At 45.5% G+C, this 23242-nt stretch overlaps 1 protein-coding gene and 1 long non-coding RNA gene across 3 annotated transcripts in view; one reads left to right on the top strand and one right to left on the bottom strand.

Annotated features, from left to right (window-relative positions):
• Nucleotides 1-433: 433 nt before the first annotated feature.
• On the bottom strand, nt 434-18365 carry MIS18BP1 (MIS18 binding protein 1). Its single transcript, XM_031602331.2, has 16 exons — nt 17702-18365; nt 15577-15708; nt 13551-14059; nt 11744-11820; nt 10812-10942; nt 10300-10387; nt 9368-9531; nt 8083-8249; nt 7042-7150; nt 5683-6451; nt 4679-4848; nt 3640-3782; nt 2539-2684; nt 1922-2003; nt 1270-1327; nt 434-1084 (listed from the first exon to the last, which is right to left on the bottom strand). The coding sequence occupies exons 1-16, from the start codon at nt 18087-18089 to the stop codon at nt 990-992; spliced, it is 3228 nt and encodes a 1075-aa protein (XP_031458191.2). The 5' UTR covers nt 18090-18365; the 3' UTR covers nt 434-989.
• LOC116234611 (uncharacterized) overlaps nt 17499-23242 on the top strand; it is a 151251-nt gene continuing 145507 nt past the window's right edge. The window contains exon 1 of one of the 2 annotated variants that reach the window (XR_016467193.1): nt 17499-17596. This is a non-coding gene — a long non-coding RNA (uncharacterized LOC116234611). The remainder of the gene's footprint in view (nt 17597-23242) is intronic. The other variant, XR_016467195.1, reaches the window with a different exon arrangement.

The following is a 23242-nucleotide window of genomic DNA, read 5'->3' as shown; positions in this document are numbered from 1 at the left end:
GCACAGGAATTCCTCAGAAGCTTCACTCCACCTTACCTTTACAGTGTGTGATTTTCATATCAGACATACATGGTGCTGCTGGGATGGTAACTGTGCCCATTGTCACCAATTGCAGCAGTGGCAGCAGACAGCAAAAGCTGCTCCCCTGGGAAGGTACACCTGTCCCCATTTCCATGCATGCAGAGGGCTCTCTTATCTTTCTAAGGAAGATAAAGCTGAAGAGCCCAGCAGAGCTCAGCAGCCGCTTTCAAAGCAGCTCAGCCCAAATGTAAGTCCTGCAAATTTATTTCAGAGCACATGAAGGTTTTCCCAGTAAGGAGGAGGCAGAAAGGGGCACCCAGCAGCTCAGGCACGGGGCCCAGAGCGTGACAGCCTGCAGTGCAAGTTCCTGAGCTGAAGAACTACGAATTATTTTTTCCTGTTACCTCCCATGCAGAGAAAAGAGATGCTCAAAGCTTTATTCTTCTGTACTACACTAAAAGTACTGAGCATTGCTGACAGGGGACAGGAAGCAGTATTTTAAGAGAGTGCTTACATATAACAGTCCCTACCAATTTCAGATCACTGCTTCTCTAAGAGCTCATAAAACTGCTGCTACATTCGTGTTAAAAAAAAATTCTCAAAGTATAAAGCACTTTCAATTCATTACAAACTGTGTTATTAAAAAAGGTACTGTACAACAATATTTCTAGATTTTATCTTAGAGCAAACCCATGTATGGGAGTACATTTCTGCCTTCACCAGGAGAAACGTGGCAAAGGAAGGGGGGAACCTGGGCAAGGAAGTTCACTTTGTACACAGGAGAAGCCATCCTCAGTACTGAGCAGCACCCAACTGACAACGTGCTGCAACCACAGCTCCACTGCAGGTCAGGTCAGCCAAAACGAGCTTCAAGCAGGAACACAGGAGCACATCAGAGAGGTGGCTGAAGCTCCTCCTTTGGCTTTTTTTATACAAGTTCATAAATACTGAATAAAACCTCCAGAAGTTCAAACAGAAAAGTAGGAATCTTCCTGTTCTTCATCTGATGTATCTGCTGCCTCAGCCACAAAGAGCTTCCCTACAGCAGGGCTCTGCTGCACTTCTGCAATATGAAAAACAGGGAGGAGAGCATCAGTGTGTGTGCCTGAGCTGGCAAGGCAGTTCAGAAGGTCCTGTGAGAAACAGAGGATGCTGAAAAATTATTCAGTGCAGATGTGAACACCCACACAGCAGTGGCAGTGTGAAGGTGAGTAAAGCTGACGTGAAGGAGAAACAAAACACACTTACTTTTATCAAAGGTGAACTTGGTTCTGCTCGAAGCTGGTGTGCCATGCAAAGTGCCAGCCTGCCAGAAAGGAAAAGTCTGCACTCAGCAACTCAGCAGTGACAGCACCATAGGAAAGGGGAAACATTTTTCATGGGGAGGGGGAGGAAGGAACAGGCACAGCATTCCATTAGAATACAGCTGCCCTACTGCTATGCCACATTTTCACACAAGATTTAAAACGCTCATCTACAAAAATCTTTGGCTAAACCAGTGGCATTGTCCTGCTTCTGGGATCACAACTGTTCACAGAAGAGGCAGAACTACCAAGGCAAGGACAGGAAAGGAACACAAATTCAGAGAGCAAGGTGAGGAGTCCCACTTCCTCCCCCACTGTACAGGAAAAGATAGCAGGAACTTAAAGCATCAAAAAGGTCTCAGAACCCAAAAGCAATTACAGACCCTGAAAATGACAGCCTATCTGATCAAGACAATAAATTATAATAGAAGTAACTTTTCTCTGAAATACGTAGATACAAAACCCAGAAGTTCGGTGTCAGTCAAGAGGGGTCCTGTGTTCCTTCTATGTCCGCACTTTGTGAGCCAGGGATCCTCCTGCTTAGCAGAACCTGCACTGGTACAAGGTGGAACTCACATTCAGGAAGCCAGCATTACCTGCTGCTTCTTCACTTTGTCCCAACTGTTCCTGCAGCCCTGAGTTTTCTGCATCCTAAACACGTGTCTGTCGCAGTCCTTCCTGCAAGCATCAACAAGCAAGTCAGTGTCAGTGTTGTGTTCTGCTCGGGGCATCAGCTGGATACAGCTACAGTCAGCACACACACAGTTCTAATCCAGAAAGAAAATTAGTAGAGCCATTAAAAACAGTTGTTGGCCAATTAAATATAGCAACAGTTCCTGGAGTATGACTCAATGCAGAAGTGTTTAATTAAATCATGTGCTGGAACTCAAAATGCAAATGTCAGACAAACAGCTTTATCATCTTCCCAGAATGTTCGTTACATGAAAATGCCACTTCTCATTGACGAGGGTGCCAGTTAATTCCAATAAAGCCTGACGCTTTATTGCCAGTGTTTTTAGTTGCCCACACTTACTTGAGTAGCTCAAACAGCACACGCTGTCAAATGGAAGTTTTCTCTAAACAAATACCTTAAGGCCTGCAGCATTTACTCTGCATACTGGAGGTTAATCCCAAAAGTGATCCTTCCCAATCCCAAGAGACAAGAAATGAGAAAGGAAAGCATTAGCAAAGGAACAGCAGCACGAGTTCCCACCTGTTGATAGGTCCCAGCATACCAGGGCTGATGTGCTCACACTGAGGGGTTTTGGCCAGAGGGAAGACAGCTGAGGAAGGTGTGATTGGGTTGTTTGTAAGTGCAAAGTCATCGTCATCATCGTGGCTTCCCAGGAACGTTGGTAACTACAAAGACACACCAGAGCACTCAGCGATCCACCCTTTTTCCAACTCTGCTTAAGAGGCCTCTCTCACCACTGCCTGAGAGCCACGGCTGCACCTTGGCTGTACCCCTCTTCCCCACACTGAGCAGTTGCAGGCTTTGTTCTCTCCTCAGTAGGCACTCTCTCCCCATCCCTTTGCTCACTGCAGTTGCTTTTTCTGACTCCACTACATCTCTTGAGATGCAGATAGCAGCACAGGACACAGTATGCTGAATGCAGGTATGTGAGGACTCCACAGGGCAGCCAGCAGACAGCTTGGTCTTACTTCGACACTCCTGCAGATACCCAACATTTTGCTGCCTCTTTTTTGGTTACTACTACGTATTAAAAGAAAGAAGTCTGATTAAAATTCCAGGCTCAGAGTTGACCACTGTTCTCAGAAGGAAGATTAGAGGATTCTCAGGGAACTTGTGGTCCTTCTGTTTTGAAGGGAGAGAGGAGAGCTGAAAAGGTTCAGAGAGGAGCAACACATCATCAAAAACACAGATTAACTTTCATCGTCTTGGAAGTCTTGGACATGGATGCGTTGATTCTTTCATGGCTAACCTGCACAGATTTGTCACAGGGACTTCTCCATTGAACAGTGCAGTCTATAAAAAGCAAGGAAGCTACCAGTGCCTAAATTAATTATGACATTTCAGTGAGCCACGGTGTTACTCTGCTTTTGGATGAGTACCAGATGAAGGCTCGTGCATTACTAAGTGGAGCCAGTTTGGACAGACAACAGCAGGAAGTTATGTTCCATGTTCTCACTTTCAGCAATCAAAGTACTGCAAAAATGAATCAGGTGGGTAAACCTCATCTCCCCAAACCACAATTTCATATTGCTGGCACTGAACAAGCTGACTCGTAGCACACCCTTGAATTACAAGTCAGAAAAGCACGTGGATATGTACAGTTTTTCCAGATTTACTTACCCTCACTCGTCTATTTTGAAAGGGTGTAGCAGTGAAAACATCATCATGATCGTCCTTTGGCAAATTGTCCAGGAAATCTCTCATCTGCTGCTTTCTTTTGAAGGTTCCCACTTTGGCAGTTATTGCAACTGGCTCTGTCTTATCTACATGAATACAAGCATTACTTTTTCTAAGACAGTAATTACAGAGCAAACTTCTAAATTAGCTGGATGCAATCATAGAATCATGGAATGGAGTTGTGGAATAGAATGGAATCATAGAATCAATTAGTGCTAACAATAAGGTTCTTTCTTTCATGGAAACTTCTCACAGCTTCTTTGTGGTCCTTTGGATTTCTATACAATTTACACTTTCAAAAATAAATTCTCCCTACACTTTCTTAATCAGAAAGTTACTCCAGAGCCTTATAAACAGCTGTCTCCTCCTAGGCAAGGAATACAGGTTAAGTCTGCCTGGAAAAAACTCTGAATTACCCTTTTTCTTCTAATTTCTGCTTCAGTCATTTGTGATATCTGTAATCCAGAATGGGATGATAATAGCAGGGTGGCAAAGTCTTTAGATACAGCAAATGAGAACAAGACCAAATGTAGCAGTCATAGATGCAGAAATGAAGAAAAAGAGCTGCTTATATTTGGAAGGCCTCAGGTATGCAGGGATGCCCTCACATCCAGTGCCAACCCTTAAATGAGGTCTGGAAAGGGGAGGATCCTGGCTCCAGCCCTTCCATCACTCAGTACATGGCACCTGAGCTCCCCTGGCTGGCCTTGCCTTCCCACCAGGTGCTCCATCACTGCTTCAGCCTGTGACAGCATTTCCACTACAACCTCCCTCAAGCTCTGCAACAAATGTATTCTTTTTTGCAATGTAGAAGATAACCTCCTTTGCTACAGGACTCCAATCCAAGCACAATAAAACAAAGAATTGCTTATTGTTTCTTTATCAGGTGTGTGTGTACTTATGGCTGCATCTCCCATTATACAATAAATAACAAATTTCAAATGTAAAGACTAAATTATACTCAGAACCAAGAGGTCAGTACCTTTCTGTTCTGGCTTTCCTGACATGGCTTTCTTTGTGGCAGGTCTTTTGGAAGTTTTTGCCTGTTCTTCTGTGTATTTCTGGTGGCATTCCTCAGCAGAACGAGACCCGACAGCCATCGCTACCTCCACCCAGAAACCATTCTTGTGCTTTGGAAACGAAGCCACTGCCCTGCCAAGAGAACAGAACCATGGCCTTCCTCATACAGGAGAATCTGTGCTGCACTGCCATGCACCTGAGACTAACAGCGTGTCCAAGTGCCAGCATGCACTGCGTGGGGAGACCTGGTATGCAGAAGGTACCAGAGGCACTGTAACATGTAGCTGTTTATCTGAATGCCTATTATAAGGTGCACGTCATCCTTATGTAGTAAAAAATACAACCAAACCTGGTTATTTTCTAACACTGTGTGTACATTAAACACTGCCCAGTAGCTAATTAAGTAATTGTCCAATGTGTTGATTTAATATTCTTATGGTTAGTCTCCCCTCTACAAAATCTAAATACACAAACACAACGTGGTTAGTGTTTTATTCCATTAGGGAAGAGATTATATTACCACATTTACTGTCTATATCTATATATCAATACTCCTACAATACATTTTAATATGTGTTTTTCAGCTTTGTTCGTAGAAATGTCTATCTCACAAAAAAGTAGGCATATTTAGAAAGCAGTGGAGGAGCACTGAACAACCAAATTGCAGCTGCTGTGTTCCTCTCACTCTGCATTACATGGAAGAGGTGGGGGCTGCTGCAAGCTCACAGACCACAGCTACTGCAGGAAACACTTGTCTGCTTTATTCTACTATTCTTTAATTTGTGAGCCAAAAGTATTTTGTAAGAGGGAGTTAAAGCAAAAGGAAATTTAAAATAACGTGGGGCTGCTTCAAAACCCTGAAAAATCCAAATTCAGAAGACCACCAGCCAAACACTCCAGTACCCAAATTATGCCTCCTGGTATCTGAGATAGGCTTTGCCCTCTGAAGACAAGGGAACCATTTACCTGTGCAGCTTCTGCAGTTCCTTTTGAGACCAGTCATCAGCTGCCTTTGAAAAAAAACCGAGAGTTTTGTGCACCTTATCCCCCTTGGATTCACTTGGTCTTGCTGCTGAAGGCTTGGCAATATGATTAACATTGCTGTTTGCTTTTTTATTGGATACTTCTGATCTCTTTTTCTTTGTGTGATATTCCTCTCCGGAAGAGGTTTCTTCTTCAGAAGAATCTGAACTCTCAATGAAGGCAGGTATCCTTTGCCTCAGCTGCATAGTATGGGAGGCAGCAGTGCAGTGTGTGACTGCCCGGCATTCACTCGACACCTCGCTTGTGCTGCCCTGCAGCTTTTCACAGGTAGACGAAGATTCAGAGTTTTGAATCTCTTTTGGCAAAAAAGGTTTATTTTTCCTTTTGACAGTCAATTGGATATAGTCACCGGATTCCTCTTCCCCATCTTTGCTTGAGGATTCCGCTGTTAAAGGCTTACCTCGAGAAGGTTTTCTGGCTGACCTTAAGGAGTACATGTTCTGACCTGTAGTCACTTCTCCATATTCTTTTCCTGTCTTTTCTTTTCTTCTTCCTGTGTTTCTGCTATTATAGTTATGCTTGTTTGCATCTTCAGTATTTAAGCGAGTCTCCTTATTGGAAAGCCATGTTTTAATTTTATTATTATGACTTGCATGATCACTTTCATCATCTGAAATAAAGCGCCTGACCTCTCTGCTTTCAGTGGATGTGGCTTTGTGTTTAGTACTCACTCTTTTTTCTTCACTTTTCCCTGAAAGAGATGATGTCAGTATATCACACACTTAAGGTAAATCATTACTGTACTCTGATAGGCAAGCAGCACTGAAAATACCCCCAACTTCCAACTCAGAACAGCATGAAGCCAGTTCTGAGCAGTGGATTTAGACTGAGCAAATGCTTCTTCCTCAGCTCAGAGGGGGCACACCAGCAGCAGGCAGGGTCCTTCATGCATAGGAGACTTCCAGTACTTGCACTCTTTGTTCCTATGGGGGAACGTTGGCCTAAGCAGCCCCCCAGGTTGCACACATCAGGCATATTGAGATCCAAAGTATAGGAGCAGAAAATTAAATACATAAAATTCATAACCGCTTTGATTTCTGGAAAGAAACGTTCATGTCCCCATGCTGTACCAAAGAAGCAGTTTACAAACAATTCTGAGCTGTGAAACTGGCCATCAGTGTTACTCTGCTAATTCTTCACAAAAGTGAATGATAATCAAAGATGTAAATAAATTGCTTGCATCTGCCAAACATTGCCATGCTGCTTCAGCAGCCAGCTCGTCATCCATTGAATCCACTCAATAACTTTGAATAGCACAAGCAAAAACTTTTTTTTTCTTACCTTTATCTTGGCTTTTTGTTTTTTCTTCCACTGTCTTTGCTGAATCCTTTCTTTCCTTCATCTTAGAGAGCGAAGTGGTTTTTCTTTTAGGTTTTTCAGTACTATGCATCTTCAAAATAAAACAATTTAATCTAAACTTCTGCTAGAGCTTACATATCAAGCCTACCGACGCCAGCTCTGAAAAAGCCAAATATTTACAGGATGGGTAGAGTTAAGACTCCTGCGTTGCCCAGAATCTATTCAGTGCTGTCTGATGCACACAGATGCTCATATGAGTGCGTGTGACTAAGGCAGCTTCACCAGACTCCCACTCCATTCTCTAACAGTTAAAATCTCAAAAGCCAGGACCTTTTCGTGAATTGGACACATCCGCACTGCTGGAGCTACTGACAAGAGTTAGTATGCTCCCTGTGCCATATGGTCAATTAATTTCAAGGAAAAAACAGCTGCTGTAAAGAATGCTGCATTCCTTCACACACACTTCCCTCATCACAGTACCATCAGAGTTGCTTGAAGTGTCATAATGAATGAGAATAACCCACCTCAATCAAAACTGATTGACCTTGGACAGACCAAGGTGTAAGAAATGAGGAAACATCTGCTCCTAATGAATATGAAACTACACAGAAAAGGGAAAGCTGAGAACAGCAGAGATAACATAAAACCCTGCGTAAGGCCTTGACGTCCCTTGTGAGCTTAGCCATGCTGGCAGGGACCTGATGTTACACTGCAGGAAGTGTTTTATTTGGGAACCTCTGTAACCCAAAGCAGTACCTCTGCACAACTTCCTGACCTTCCAGAACATTCCATTTTTTTCCAGAAGGAATCATATATTATCCCAGCTTCTCATGCAACATTGCCTGATAATTCAGAGACTTTTTTTTTCTGCTTTAAAATGTTTTTATTATGTTTCCAAAACATTCTGCCTAGTCAGGCACTCATTAGAGCAGCCTGTCAGTTTAGTGCACACCTAGGTTGCTGATGTATTTATTACTGTATATTATAGAAACGTATAACTCACAACGTGCAAAGGACACTCACCATGCTCAGATAATCTGTTCCACCTTTCTGTATTGTAACATTGAGCTCCTGATCCACAAACTCTCGCTCCCCACACCAGAAGCTGAGCGGTGGTTTGACCAGACGGCCGCTACGAGTGTAGATCTCATTGGAGCCATTCAGTGTGGGTTTGTTTTTTGGTGTTTGATCTACAAGAAAAACAACAAGTTTCAGTTCTGCCCAACAGTTTGCAAGCCCTGCTGGAGCCTGTGACAAGATATAGAAAAAAAATTAAAAACCAGAAGCTATTAGTGTCCTTAATTAAGTTTGTATTACAAGGCAAAGAAAAAATGTTGGCCACTGGGTTGCAGCTTCATAGTTGTTTCCTTTGGAAAGAAAACCAAAGAGGGTAATTCTTCCACGACCATTCAGACCATGCCCAATGCTTGTTAGCACATCACTCTATTCCTCAGCTCTGGAAATAAACCATTAAGATGCCATAAAACAAGCCTGCTGTAGGATCAGATTCAAGGAACGAATTAAAATCAAGCCAGCCAGAGAAGGGTGCAGGCCAACATTGCATAGGAGTCCCAGGAATGGAGTCTGGAGAGACTAAATCCCACATACATCCCAGAATAATTGATAAGAGCATGATATACAACACAGCAACCAGGAAAAACTTCAGTGAAGTTCGCTGCTGCCTGAAAAAACAGCTCTGGAACCACTACTGTCAGCTTCTACAGACCCAACCAGGCTCCTGCTTCCTTCCCAGGGTTATTCCTCAGAAAAGATGCCAAACAACATCTATTTTTTGTACATCAGCTATCCAGAACATGAACAAGCCACTGCTCCTCATTATTGCAGCTCATGCAAACACAAAGAACAACTTTCACAATTAGTTTGCTATATCTTCCATACAGCCTGAAATTAACAAAACTAAACAAGATATTCTTTGCTGGGAAAAAGCTTTAAAAAGATAGGACAAGGGGGAATGGTTTTAAACTGAGACAGGGCAGGTTTAGGTTGGATATGAGGAGGAAGTTTTTCAGCCAGAGGGTGGTGAGGCAGTGGAACAGGTTGCCCAAGGAGGCTGTGGATGCCCCATCCCTGCAGGCATTCAAGGCCAGGCTGGATGTGGCTCTGGGCAGCCTGGGCTGCTGGTTGGCGACCTGCACACAGCAGGGGTTGGAACTGGGTGAGCACTGTGGGCCTTTGCAACCCAGGCCATTCTAGGATTCTATGAAAACAACAAACAACAGAGTCACCAAACCCAAACTATCACAAGCTATCCATTTCTTCTCTAGAGAAAAAGATTACCAAGACTCACAAGTGTGTTCATCTTTCCTTGGTAACACTTCATATGTAGTGTTCCTTGTTTCACGTTTCCTTACATTTCTTGCTGAGTCTTCTGCACTTTCCACCTCATCTGTATCCACCATTGAGTCACTCTCATCATTTTTATCTTCACCAATCCTTTTTTTGTGTTCTTTCCTAATGATTTAGAGTTTAAGAAAAAAATAATAATAAAGACCCAAAGCAGTTATGCTTTAACAAAAGACCTATGTAGACTCAAAGTCTTCTCCCCATCCCAGCAAAAGCCCAACAGCATAGTGCAGCTCTACTCACAGAGTAGCTAAATAGTGGCATGATTCAAGCCACTGAATCAGCAATGCTCCTCACTTGTGTTGATCCCATGCGTCTCAACAGAAGCAAACCAAAGCAGTGTAATGAAGAAGACTAAGAGGTTGGGGCCCTGGGCCTCTCTGCAGGGAGCCTACAGAGGGGAGGGGAATCAACTCTTTGAAAGGGTGAGTGACAGCAGGACAAGGGGAAATGGTTTTAAGTTGAGGGAGGGGAGATTTAGGTTAGATGTCAGGGGGAAATTCTTTACAGAGAGAGTGGTGAGGTGCTGGAACAGCTGCCCAGAGAGGTTGTGGATGCCCCGTCCCTGGAGGTGTTCAAGGCCAGGTTGGATGGGGCCCTGGGCAGCCTGGTCTAGCATTAAATGAGGAAGTTGGTGGCCCTGCATGTGGCAGGGGGGTTGGAAATTCATGATCCTTGAGGTCCCTTCCAACCCAGGCCATTCTGTGATTCTGTGAAGAGGTTATTCTTCCAACAAAGCAACCAGAATTTGCCTGGATCAAAGTCTCCATAAACACATCTACAGTCTTTTATCTTTCCTTAAAATAGTGTAATATCCTTAAAAATCAACTAATACTTGGGAAAGTATTACAATTAAGCAATTTCCAAAGGAATTACCTTAATTCCTTGAGTAACTCCTCAACGTATTCCTTCCACCTTTTGGAAAACCCAAATGTAAATCTTTTGGTGAACTGATAGGAAAAACCTGTGTGAAACAGAAGTGGCATTAACAATAGCTGAGCAATATTTTTAATCAGGAAACATAGAAATACCACTCAGTATGATCTGTTTGTAAGCACCTCAGAAACTAACTAACATCTTAAACATCAGAGAGACAGACTTTCCCAGTTTGAAAGACCTGTGTATGTCATGGTAAAGTGAACCAAGGGCCACAGGATGCAGACATCAGCAAGTGAAGATGGCATTCTAGTTTTTGGGAGCCAGGAACAGAACTGTGTCCAGCACTGATGGACTGGGCAAAGCTCCCAGCTCCATTTAAAGCTGTCAGAAGTGCTGATACCCCCCAAGCCCAGGCTGCAGAATAACACAGAACATTCACTTTGGCAGTATGTGCAAAGTGCAGAAAGCAGCCATCATTCTAAAGCCCACCTTAAGAATGATCTTCTTACCTTCTTTTCTCATCCAAACAGAATCTATATGTCCCTGTAGCAAGTAGATATTGCCAGATGCTGTTTTAACTTGGTTGTATGCTACACGTTCTACAACTGCGTTACTATGCCATAACATATCTTTCATATCTCTAAGAAAAGATAAATAATATTAACAACACAAAAAAACAACACAATTTTCATAAAAAGAGGAATTTAAAACAAGAAATTGTTATCCCATATCAGTGTAACAGTACTACCCATGTGATGAGTCAGACAGACACTGGTAAGATGTGCTGGGTTTTCCTTCCTTAGTTTGGAAGACTTTCTGGACCTCTTATTTAATATTTGGACAGGAAATAAAACAAGCTTGCCACTACTGCAACTGTTCATCACAGAACATGCCAGGCATTAGGCTGCAAAACCAAAGTAGACCACTGAGCTCCATGTTGCAGTGATACCCTCATGGATGTTATAGAGGTGCTATTATACAAGTCCAGTTTAAGTTATCCCTGGGAGTATTTTATTTCTTGCCTTTCTATTTAAAAGACAATAACTGAAGAAGGAGCTCCAGTCCATGCGAAAATTAAGATTAACAAGTGTTTAGGGGACCTCTCAATTAGAAATAAAAGTGAGTATTAATGTAAAAAGAATCTATGTGGAATGTTTTTTAAGTATACTTTTGTAGCAGTAAACAACAGGCCAAGCTACAGAGCAGCACTAAGGGCAAACAGCCCAAATGCTGAACTGCCAAACTTGCCACAAACAGCAGAACTCTCTTCAGACTTTCAGGCAGCAGAACTGTGTGGAACTGATTCTAACAGCTTCCAACGTACTGCAACACCACAAGGTCAACACCACATCTCAAATAATAGTACCAGCTTCAGGGCTGAGATGTTGAAAACCCTCCAACATGCTTTACATTGCATTCAAATCAGAAATTTTTGTCTTACTTTCGTTTTCCTTCGACACACACTGCAGTGTTACCACTCATCACTTTAATGCGCCAGCTGGAAAGGCAGATTCTTTTCTGTGGGGAAAAAAAAGATCAGATCTGCCATGATTCTTATATCAGACTAAGCTACATAACATTGCCAATGCACTGGCAAAGTAGAAATTAATTCCTGTATACCTTGAGAATCTATTTAGGCATCATCTTCCAGACCAAAAAAACCTGAAAACAGCCATTAAATGCATAAATGTAGAACCACAAGCAAGTTGGATCCCAGTGCAGAATACATGAATTTCACATGAAACACTTTGAGTAACTTAGCATTGGCTTTTAGAAGATCTTTAGAAGATGGCCAGGTCTCCTAGCAAACCCAAAAAGCCCTCCTCAGAAAGCACCACCAGCACCCAGGGGTGCCTCTTACACTATCATCAGTACTCAAAGTACTGCTCACAAAAACAAATTATCATGAAAAAATAAAATTATTAGCTATGTTATTACTAAAATTCAGGAGGACATTAAAATGACTGTATCCAATACTAAAAACTGCTGGCACATTCACTGTGCACAACCTTCACGTTTTAAGAGATCGTTTTGGGCTGAAATGTCTCAGGGGTACCACAAAAACACAGTTCCTGGGGAGGCCTTAGGCTCATTCCTGAGGAGTTCAGCTTTACAACACACTGCTTTCCTTGAGATCTAATTAGCAAGTTCTAACTACTATGAAGTGCTTATTGAAGTGAAAATTCTATCTGCAAACTAAGCTTCTAGGAAAAGATTCTTGCCTCCCATAACATTAGTTTGGATATTCTGGCAGTAATCCTAAGATTTCCACCTCACTGTCAAATACAGAGAGATTCAGTTATCTCAAGGACCACCTAGCCTATAGCTTGGAATTATCTCCCCTCCTCCTCTCAGCTTTGCCTATACATCCAAGAGCTGAATGGGACATCACACCAGAGTGGGGCAATGAACATATTTAAATCATCTCACTCTCAGCTTGAAGGGGTTTTCTGTTCTTTGAGACCAGACTGCAACTTGTGAATACTGAATGAAAAAGCCTTCTTTTATACAAAGCAACCAAACCTTCATTTGGGGAAAAAAAAATGAAGTCTTTTGAGAGGAATATATTTACCACTATAGTCTGAGGAGTTTTTATACTGCTCAGCTCCACCATGCCACTCTCTCGCTCCCCCACCTCAAAAAAAACAGGGGGAAAACAAATGGTGAAAGAAGGCTCATGGGCTGAGCTAAAGAACAGCTTAATTTAATTAAAAAAACAAACAAACAACCAAAAAGACTGTACAGAAGCAAGAGGAGAAAATTACTCTCTACTTCCCATCAGTGAGCAATGCTTGGCTACATCTTGGAAAACAGAGCCTCAATTGATGTAGCAGTTGTTGGAGGACATTGCCATAGTGAGAGCTTCCCTCCTCCTTCCCCAGCTCCTGCTGCTGTAGTGATGTCCCATGGTGTGAGATATCACTTTGGGTAGTGTAGGGCAGCACCGCAGCAGTGCCCCCTCCCCACCTGGCTCTGGGGCAGCCTTGCTGCTGTACCAGCACTGCCCAGTGAGAGACAGAACAGTGCTGCACATCACTGCTGCTCCAGCTACAAGTGCAAAGTGCAGCCCTGTCTGGGCTGCTGCATGGAAGTGGACTCCATCCCAGAATAATGCCCAGCAGCTTCATCTGCATGCTCATTACTTTTGACAAAAAAAAAAAAACAAACCAAAATCATGACCACAAGCTACAGGCAGTCCATGGGAAGTTTTACCCTACCAGGTATAACTAGGCAGTAAGTTCTCCCACCTCTTTGTCAGCAGTAACAGCGATTTGATCAGCCTGACGTTTATCCAAAGGGCCATTACAGTTTTCTTTCTGCTTCTGCTTCCGTGGCATGCAGGATTCATGAGTAGTGAGCACAACATTGCAGAAGTGCTGTGTGGGTTTTTGAGCTGCAGTCTCCAATATCTTTTCTGCTCTGTGCTCAGCTCGCTGATTGCTTGGCTGCAGCCGTCCTTTCTCCTGTTGAAGTTCAGTACGTTTTGCTTCTCTGTTTCCACATCTTTCTTCTAACTGTTCCCCAGAGTCAGAAGGGGTAGAACGGACACCCACAGTACTTGTTCCTGTATTTAGAGACATTTCATCATCAGCATCCATTGACTCCACAAGGAAATTATCCTCATTGTCCTTAGCAGCAGCCACACACGCTGTCTGAGCATTTGGGAGCAGCTCAGCAAAAGCAGATTTAATTATCGGCTTTTCTGCAGTTGGGGGAGGAGGAACATTCTGCTTGTTTGGGCTTGGAAGTGTTGGATCTGCCCGTTAAAAAAAAAAAATGCAATTAGTGATGTTAATATGAGTATGTTTTCATGGTTAGCATTACTATTCTGAAAGCACTAATTCAACTGCCAACCCTCACAGCAAGCACTTCTTTGAATTTGTTTGTACCAGGTTTTCATCACTACCACATCAACAAGTAAGCATCCCACTTTCCCCCAAAAGCAAGCTGATGTACACATCTATTAGCATACTTACCTTTCTTCCTATAGAGAAAAGATTCTGTTATTCATAAAAAAACAGAATCGTAAATACATCCTTCTTTCCAAACTTCAAGACCTTAATTTCTACCCATGTTGCTGCCATGCTGGAAGCTACAAACATTGGTTTCTGAGTTTTCCCCTAATTTAAGTGCTATTCTGAAGCTCAACAACACTGTGTTTGCTGTGCATCATTTTCTTGATTTGCATTCTAGGAAAAAAATTATACAAAATATGTATATTTAGCATTGCTATCAAGAAACAATACAGAATAAGAATGAATACAGGGAATTCTGAACTTTAAAATAACAAAGGATAGATTTGGATGAGGTATTGGTGAGAAATACAGCTTGTTGTTATCTGCAAACTTACTGAGGGTGCACTTGATTCCACTGCCTGCCATTGGTGCAGACCAAGCCCTGGGCACACTGCCTGCAACCGCCTCCACACGGACATGGAGCCACTGACCACAACCTTATGGCTGCAGCCTTCTGACCAGTTCCCTATCCACCAAATAGTCCACCCTTCAAATCCACATTGCTCCAATTCAGAAATAAGGATGTGCTGTGGGACCACGTCAAGGGCCTCACTTAAGTCCAGGCTGACAATATCAGTTGCCCCTCCTCTGTCCACCGATGCCATCACTCCATGACAGAAGCCACCAGTGGCTCAGGCACGCCCTGTCCTTGGTGAAGCCATGCTGCTGGCTGTCTCAGATCACCTCCTAATCCCTCATGTGCCTTAACATCTTTTTCAGAAGGATCTGCTCTGTGATCTTCCCAGACACAGATGTGAGGCTCACCAGCTTGCAGCTCCTTAAGTCTTCATTCTACTTTTCTCATCAGGGAGCCAAGTCTTTTCTTTTTACATATTAAAAGCTACAGAATGGGGAAAAGACTTAGCAAAGAAAAAGTTTAGGATATTTCCACCAAATTCCCATTCCAGTACCAAACTGTCACACCTAATTTATAAAGAGTTCTTAACCATAACACCAGAGTCTGAATGAACGCAGTACATGCAAACACGAAAGAAAAACAAACAAACAAAAAAACCAACAGACAAACTTCAATGCCAGCAGGCAGCATCCTGACCTACAGCCTGCAAGTCTAACGCCATCTCCAGGGCTGAAAAGGCAGACTTGCAGGTTTCTTGTACCTCCTTCCTCTGTGCACAGATTACAAAGGCAAATGATACCCTGCAATATTCTGCCAATAGCACACGAAAAATTATAAGCAAGAACGGAGTCCTGAAGTCCCGCAAGCTTTTGAAGTGTTTCTAAAAGCAATATCAAGTACCTTTTTGCTGCTGGTTCTGCTGCAATTTCTGCTTTACACGCAAGAAGAACTTCTGAGGAGATTCCAACACAATGGGGTCTACGTTCAGCATTTTCACAGCCTGGTTCTGAGGAATCCGAATGCAAGGTAATTCTGGAAACAACAGTTCAAAAAAGTCATTTGGAACTGGGGAAGAAAATGAATGGCGGGGGGGGGGAAGAGGGAGGGAGGAGAAGCAAAATACACATTTCATGAGATCTGAATGCAGACGGGATCTATTCTGTAGTATTAAGGTCTAACCAGCAGTACCCCACAGAGGAACAAAGGACTCAGAAATCATTACTGATGTGAATAGGATGATGCAGGATGGAAATAGGCATTTTGGAAAACTGGTGTTAGAAAGGAAAGAAAAGTTTCAGAATTTTCACTTATTGTATAAATAAGAGGTTACTCATTTTTATCATGTTCAACAGAGACAGAGAAAGTAACGAGGGGTTTTAAGTTGCAACAAGGAGATTTAGGAAGGCTTTTTAATAACTAAACATGAAGCTTGGGCACTACTACCTCCACAGCAACACTCAGTAACTCCCCCCCAGCAAAAGCAATCCGTCAGCAGCTGTCTGTGCTACAGGCTAGGTACAGCTCAGTGCTTAGTCTAGTTTTCAGCAGTGATACCACAGAAGGAAACAAATCAGGTAGGCTATAACCCCAATCAGTTAAGTAACTGGATAAAAAGCCAACATGTGACATTTAGAATGATAGAACTGTTTGAGCTGGAAAAGGCCTTTAAAGGTAATCATTTATAGGTACTACACTTCAAGCAGGTATACAAACAGGCATGAAGCACAACCCCTCTGATCAACCAGACAGTATTTCAGTGGCTCTTCCACTCAGAGCGGTGTGAGCATGAGGATAACAGGGCTCTGCCATGGGCAGCTTCCCCTGCCAAGAGGCCATTCCAACTCAAGCCAGTTCTGTGATTCTGCAAACATGGCACTGCAGCAACTGCTTGGAGATGGATGTTACACTGCAGAGGCACCAGAGCAGGGCACCCAGCAGGATGCCTCAGAACTACTTCAAGCAGTCCCTCCCCCCCCCCAATCCTCCTCCTTTCTCAGCTGTCAGGAACAGTGAAAGCCATTCTTTTGTTTTATTTTATCTTACAAAGTGTCACTCTCCAGACTCAACATATCACAATGGGTCAGCCCAATCCAGAAACAGACTGGGGGGAATAAATTTAAGCAAATTTTAGCTCAGAAAGCAGATGGTATCCCGTGCTCCATCAGAACAGGGGTGGCCAGCAGGGACAGTGAGGTGATTGTCCCTCTCTACTCTGCTCTTGCAAGACCCCATCTGGAATACTGCGTCCAGGTCTGGAGCCCCCAGTACAAGAAAGACAGGGAGCTGTTGGAGAGGTTCCACAGGAGAGCCACAAAGATGATCAAGTGCTGCAGCACCTTCCCCACAAAGACAGGTTGAGGGAGCTGGGCTTGTTCAGCCTGGAGAAAAGAAGGCTGCGGGGTGACCTCATTGCAGCCTTCAGTACCCAAAGGGAGCCTACAAACAGGAGGGGAGTCAACTCTTGGAAAGGGGAGATAACAGCAGGACAAGGGGAAATGGTTTTAAGTTGAAGGAGGGAAGATTGAGGTTGGATGTCAGGGGGAAGTTGTTTGCTGTGAGAGTGGTGAGGTGCTGGAACAGCTGCCCAGAGAGGCTGTGGATGCCCCGTCCATCCCTGGAGGTGTTCAAGGCCAGGTTGGATGGGGCCCTGGGCAGCCTGGGCTGCTATGAAATGTGGAGGTTGGTGGCCCTGCGTGTGGTGGGGGGTTGGAGCTTCGTGATCCTTGAGGTCCCTACCAACCTGGGCCATTCTGTGATTCTGTGATTCAAACATCGCAGACCCACAGCACGGTGGGGTTGGGCGGGGCCTTACAGACCATCGAGTTCCAGCCCTGCGCGTGCCGGGTGCCCACGGCTCGGCACCGCCACAGAGGAGCGCCCACAGCTCCGGGCAGCAGCGCCGTGCCCGCACCGCCTCTGGGTAAGGAACGCGCCCAACCGCCCCGTTTCAGCTTTCAGCCGCCCCGCCCCACACACGCCCGGCAGAACGCCGCTATCGCTCCCCGTGCTGCCCCAGGTTACGAACCTCTCTTGAGCGGCTCCGCGACCCCGCGCTGCCCAGCGCCCACAACGCGCGGCCCGGGCCCGCCGGGCGTCAGGATGCGGTCGCTGCTGCCGCTCTTCATCTTCATCCTCAGGAAGGCCGCGGCCGGGGATTGCCGGGCGGGCGGCTCGCGTGCGCGGCGTTTCGGCGGTGGCGGTCCGGGCCCGGGCCGGATCTCGCTGATCTCCAGCGGCTCCCGCCCGCCCGCGCCGCCGTCCAGCAGCGTGGATTGCAGCACCGGGCCGGGCGGGCAGAGCGCGGCGTCACCGCGGCACCGCAGGGCCTTCAGCGGGGTGAGCGTGCCCGCCGGGACGGAGCTGAGGGACACCGCCTGGAACGGCATCTCACCGCGGCGGGGAGTAGCAATCATCGCGGCGGGAGGCGGCAAGCTGTCCCGCTGTCAGTCGTCCTGTCGCGGCCCGTCCTGTCCCGTCACGGCCCGCTCCCCGGATCCCGGTCCCGCCTGGTGGCGGTCCGGCCCCGCCCCGCCTCGTGCCACTCACGGAGCGCGCGCAGCGCCCAGGAGAGGATTTGAGTTGGAACCCCCTCGCGCTGATTGGCTGCGGGGCTGCGTGACGTCAGAGGGCGCGGGACGGAAATGGCGGAGCTGAGCGGAAGTGAGGTACGGGGTACCGCTTCCGGTTAGGGTGTGCTTCCGCCTTGTGGCTGCTGGTGGGTTGAGCGGAGTTCGGGGGGTGCAGGCTCCCGGTGTGGCACTTTGGGGCAGCAGTGTGCAGAGCTGATGTTGCTGCTGCTGGGTGATGGGGAGAGTGGTGAGAGAGCTCTGTGGTTCCTTTGTTCTCATTGGTTGAGACACCTGTGAAGCTTTTCCTTAAGCTGAGGAGACCTGTTTCACTCCAGTTACCTGTAGAAGCCTTTGTGCTTCTTCCTTTTGGGAAAGCACATGATCTGTAGGAAGTTTGGTGAGTGTAGTTCTTCCTTTCTAACAGAAGGGGCTGTGAGCTCTAAGAGTGTAGCTAGGAAAGCCGTCGGTGTTCGCAGGTAATAAATAAACCTTATTAACAGGGCAAAGCAAGGCCTTTTTCTTTTACATGCTGGGCCCCAGGAGAGCTTCTTGTGGACTATGTCTGATTTGCTATTGCTTTGTTCCCTAAAGGAGAGGAGGGGTTGATTATGTAAGGAAGAAAAAGTAATCCTGGCTACCTACAGAGAACTTAAGCTAACAAGAAACAGCAGGATAGTTAATTGATTTTCTTTGGGTATTTATTGGTGCTGCATACAGGTGGAGCAGCAGCTGCGTAAGGATGAGAGCTGACTGTTGTACAGCCAGTACTAGGTTTGGAGGTAAAAAGTGCAGGTTCTTTAGCTCAGGGTCACAGCTGGAGGGCAGCAACTGTGTCTGAGCCTTGTCAGGTCATGAAAATTAAAACTAGTAAAGGTCTGCACTTCAGATATCCAAGGCCAGGAATGAGGGCAAAACATCTCATGCTTCTGCATGCCTTGGTTGTCTGGAAAAGCAGCTTCTGCTCTGTTTTGATGCCAATGAAGCCTGAAGGAGCAAGGAGTCATCCTGCAAAACACACTCCATATGTGTAAGGTCTCATCAGTACTGTGTTTAGAGTATTGCACAGATCTTGGGGACTGTTTGGAGTACAAAACAGCATGGAAACAGCACAGAAAAATGTCACTAAGAGAAACTGGGTTTCAGCAAGTCCTGATAGGACTTCCCTCAGCTGAAGGCCATGCTCACCTGCTTCAGATAGACAGGTGGAATGATGCTCTGCCTTCTGCATATGCCTCTTCTTTCTCCACTGGAAGGAAGGTCTTGGATGTCCTCTTGCTGAACCTCATCTGACAGTTGGTCTCTAGCCCACCTTGTGTTCTAGTGTTACCGGTCAGTAAGCATATGCCAAGGTATCTGAGTAGTCCCGCTGATTTCTTGTGACTGTAAAGCTGAGCAGATGCATTTCCTGGGACTGGGTATTAATATGGGCTGATATTGAAGGTGTGTAAATGAACACTGCAAGCTCGCATCAGAATGCAGAAGCTTTTTTGTGTGGGAGAGGTGTTCCTCATCTGTAGGAAATTGAGTAAGCAATGCTGCAGAGATTTCTTCCAGTGCTTCTTACAATGCACACTGTAAGCAAGGCTGAAAGCTTTGAGAGCTCAATAAGCAAAGGGAGTGGAATAGAGAACTTTCTCCACTAGGAAATTTTGAAGCCAGTAGTAAACCATCCTGCATGTATGGACATGCATATACATGTTAAATATGGGTATATTTACTTCTGCTCTCCCCACCCTGACAAAGAAACCTGTGGGTTTCTTTTCAGCCATGCAAGCAATTGATTTAAGGTTTGAAAAATCTGAAGGACAAAGCGGATGACATAAAAGCCTGGAAAATTAAAACAAAAGTACAGTTTTCTCCCAGAAATGGGTGTATGCCTTCTGTTAAATAAAAGAAAACAAAGAAGAAATAGGGATAAAGTGCAGTGAAGATAATGCCTGCAAGTTACACACCTGTTAGCCAGGCACATGTGTGGATATGATCAGTGTAATGACTGAGCTACCAGAGAAATGGCTCCAAGAAAAGAAATTATACTAAAAGCCTCTTTTTGCAGAGCTTTGTGGTAATTATAGGAAAAGAAAACAAAAAATCTGACAGCAAGAGGGAATTTCTTTAATTACCAATAGTAATTTATCTTGGCTAAATGGGATACAGTAAAATAGGCTTAATTTTAAATGTTCTCCCTTCCTTTGCTCTGTTTCTCCCATCGGAACTTTGCTTTGGGAACACAGAACGTTTGCCATTCTCTCATGGGTGCTGTAGATGTTAAAGGACAGAATCACAGAATGGCCAGGGTTGGAAGGGACCTCAAGAATCTCCAACCCCCCTGCCACACGCAGGGCCACCAACGTTCCCACCTAATGCTAGACCAGACTGCCCAGGGCCCCATCCAATCTGGCCTTGAACACCTCCAGGGACGGGGCGTCCACAACCTCCCTGGGCAGCTGTTCCAGCACCTCACCACTCTCTCTGTAAAGAATTTCCCCCTGACGTCCAACCTAAATCTCCCTTCCCTCAGCTTAAAACCATTTCCCCTTGTCCTGCTGTCACTCACCCTTTCAAAGAGTTGATTCCCCTCCTGTTTGTTCCCTTGGTTTTTGTATGTCGAGCATCTCACTGGGACAGAAACATGATGCAGAAGAGTGACATGGCTCACAGGACTGCAGATGCTCACTTGTATGCCTCCTCATTTAGAGTACAGCATAGAAGTGCTTCAGTGACAGCACCCACTGCAGGTAACACAACAAAAAGTGAAGTCCTTAAGCATTTCCATGAGAAAGTATGCATACTGCAGCCAAAAAGCACACAGCTTTTCCTGTGTCTAGCTGTATACTGCAGATCTGGCTGAAGACACAGGAGGAATTCACCCGCACTTTGCAGTGCAGGCTTTCTGGCTGCTGCCACGACAGTGCTCAGGAAAAGGAGGAGGAATAATTTCCAGTGGGTATGTGGCAGTTCCAGCTCAAATCCTCTCCCAGTCTCTCCTGGCCCAGTGGTCAGGGGGCAGCACCAGGCCACGGAGCTGCCCAGGAGAGGTTTGTATTTATTCCCCATGGTCTGTTTGCAGATGGGGCTGACCTGTTGCAATATGTTGAGTCTAGAGGGTTTGGTGTTGAGCCCCTCGCTGCCAGGCAGACAGACAGTGAGGCACTGGAGTGTGTGCAGAGAGGAGAATGGAGCTGTGAGGGCTCTGGAGCACACGTCTGATGGGGAACGGCTGAGGGAGCTGGGGTAGGTCAGTGTGGAGAAGGGGCTCAGGGGAGACTTTATAGCCCTCTATGACAGCCTGAAAGGAGGATGTGCTGGGGGGGAGGTCAGCATCTGCTCCCAGCGATAGCACAGAGTTGTGCCAGAGGAGGGTCAGGTTGATATTAGGAAACATTTCTTCTTCCAAAGAGCAGGTCCTGGAATGGGTTGTCCAGGTAGGTGGTGGAGTCACTATGCCTGGAGGTGTTCAGGGAACACTGGGATGTTGTACTGAGGGACATTCAGCAGCAGTTCAGCACTGGAAGTCGAGGTGCCAGAAGGAGCTGTGTTTCAGTGCCAATTACTTCAGAAGCAGCTCGAACCCCCTCATACACAGCTAGGATCTCCTTCTCAGTTGGAGTGTAGCCCTCTTCAGACCCCCTGTACACTCAACTCCAGAATCCCAGGGGTTGGCCTCGGGTCTCTCCTGAGGCTTTTTGCCTCAGACTCCAAGTGGGACCTTTCTCTCCAGCACCACTGTGGAGGATGTTCTTTACATCCTGTCTCATCCATACTGGCCCTAGGGCCACAGCATGGGCTATCTCCTGTTTAATCTGTTCAAAAGCCTGCTGCTGCTCAGGACCCCACGTAAAATCATTTTTCTTTCATGTCACCTGATAGAGGGGTTTACAATGAGGCTGTAGTTTGGAACATGCATTCCCCAAAAGCCCACAGAAAAGATTGTCTCTCTCTCTTGCTAGTGGGTACAGACATAGCAGTGATTTTGTCAATCACATCTCCTGTGATGTGACAACATCCGTCTTGCCATTTTACTCCTAGGAACTGAATCTCCTGGGCAGGTCCCTTCACTTTGTTTTGCTTAATAGCGAAACCAGCTTGCAGAAGAATTTGAATTGCTCTCCTTTCTTAAAAACTTCCTCTGCTGTATCACCACACACAACAATGTCATCACTGTATTGCAGGTGCTCAGGAGTGCTGCCCTGTTCCAATGTGGCTTGGATCAAACCATGGCAAATGGTTGGGCTGCGTTTCCACCCCTGGGACAAACAGTTCCATGTATACCGAACACTCCTCCAAGTAAAAGCAAACTGTGGCCTGCATTCTGTGGCCAAAGGAATGGAGAAGAACACATTGGCAATGTCAATGGTGGCAAAGCATTTGGCTGCTTTTGACTCCAGTTCACACTGGAGTTCTAACATATCTGGCACAGCAGCGCTCAGCGGAGGTGTGACTTCTTTCAGGCCATGGTAGTCTGCTGTCAGCCTCCATTCCCCACTGGCTTTGTGCACTGGCCATATGGGGCTGTTAAATGGTGAGTGGGTTCTGCTGATCGCTCCCTGACTCTCCAGCTCCAAATTACTGTGCCACAGGTCTCTGCAGAGCTTTTCTGGGCTCGGATCTATGGTTGTACGAAGACTTCAGGCAGTTCGGGGTGACCCTCCCCAGTATTACCTTCTCCTAAGCAGTAGAGGGCGGGCTTGTCTTAAAAATCCAGGCTTCGTGCCCCTTCTGCCTCGCTCTACTGAGTTACTGCCGAAGGAACGAAGGTTTTTATCTGCAGAAGCTCATAGGATTAAATGCCTGCATTATTCTCTGTAAATGCTATCTTTGTTAAAGATGCTTGCAGTGACTATCAGGTTTTATGCCACACAGCAGTGTTTCTCTGGATTAAGTGAGAATTACTGAAGTAAAACCATTCAGTGCTAATGGAGCAAATTATGGAATGCACTGCACAATATAAAGGCCCGATAGATCTGAAATTACTATTAAACTTTTTAATTCGTGAAATC

Source organism: Phasianus colchicus, chromosome 5 (assembly GCF_987193195.1).
Source record: "Phasianus colchicus chromosome 5, bPhaCol1.hap1.1, whole genome shotgun sequence".
Lineage (NCBI taxonomy): Eukaryota > Metazoa > Chordata > Aves > Galliformes > Phasianidae > Phasianus > Phasianus colchicus.
This window is presented reverse-complemented; position numbering and strand designations above follow the sequence as displayed.

Bases quoted from the DNA above. Each gene is read 5' to 3' on its own strand.
- MIS18BP1 (XM_031602331.2), bottom strand. From the start codon at position 18,089: ATGATTGCTACTCCCCGCCGCGGTGAGATGCCGTTCCAGGCGGTGTCC. The intron at 15,709-17,701 runs GTTCGTAACCTG...TGTTGTTTCCAG, and splicing joins CGCGGAGCCGCTCAAGAGAG to AATTACCTTGCATTCGGATT. The intron at 4,849-5,682 runs GTAAATGGTTCC...TTCTCTTGGCAG, and splicing joins GAACTGCAGAAGCTGCACAG to GGCAGTGGCTTCGTTTCCAA.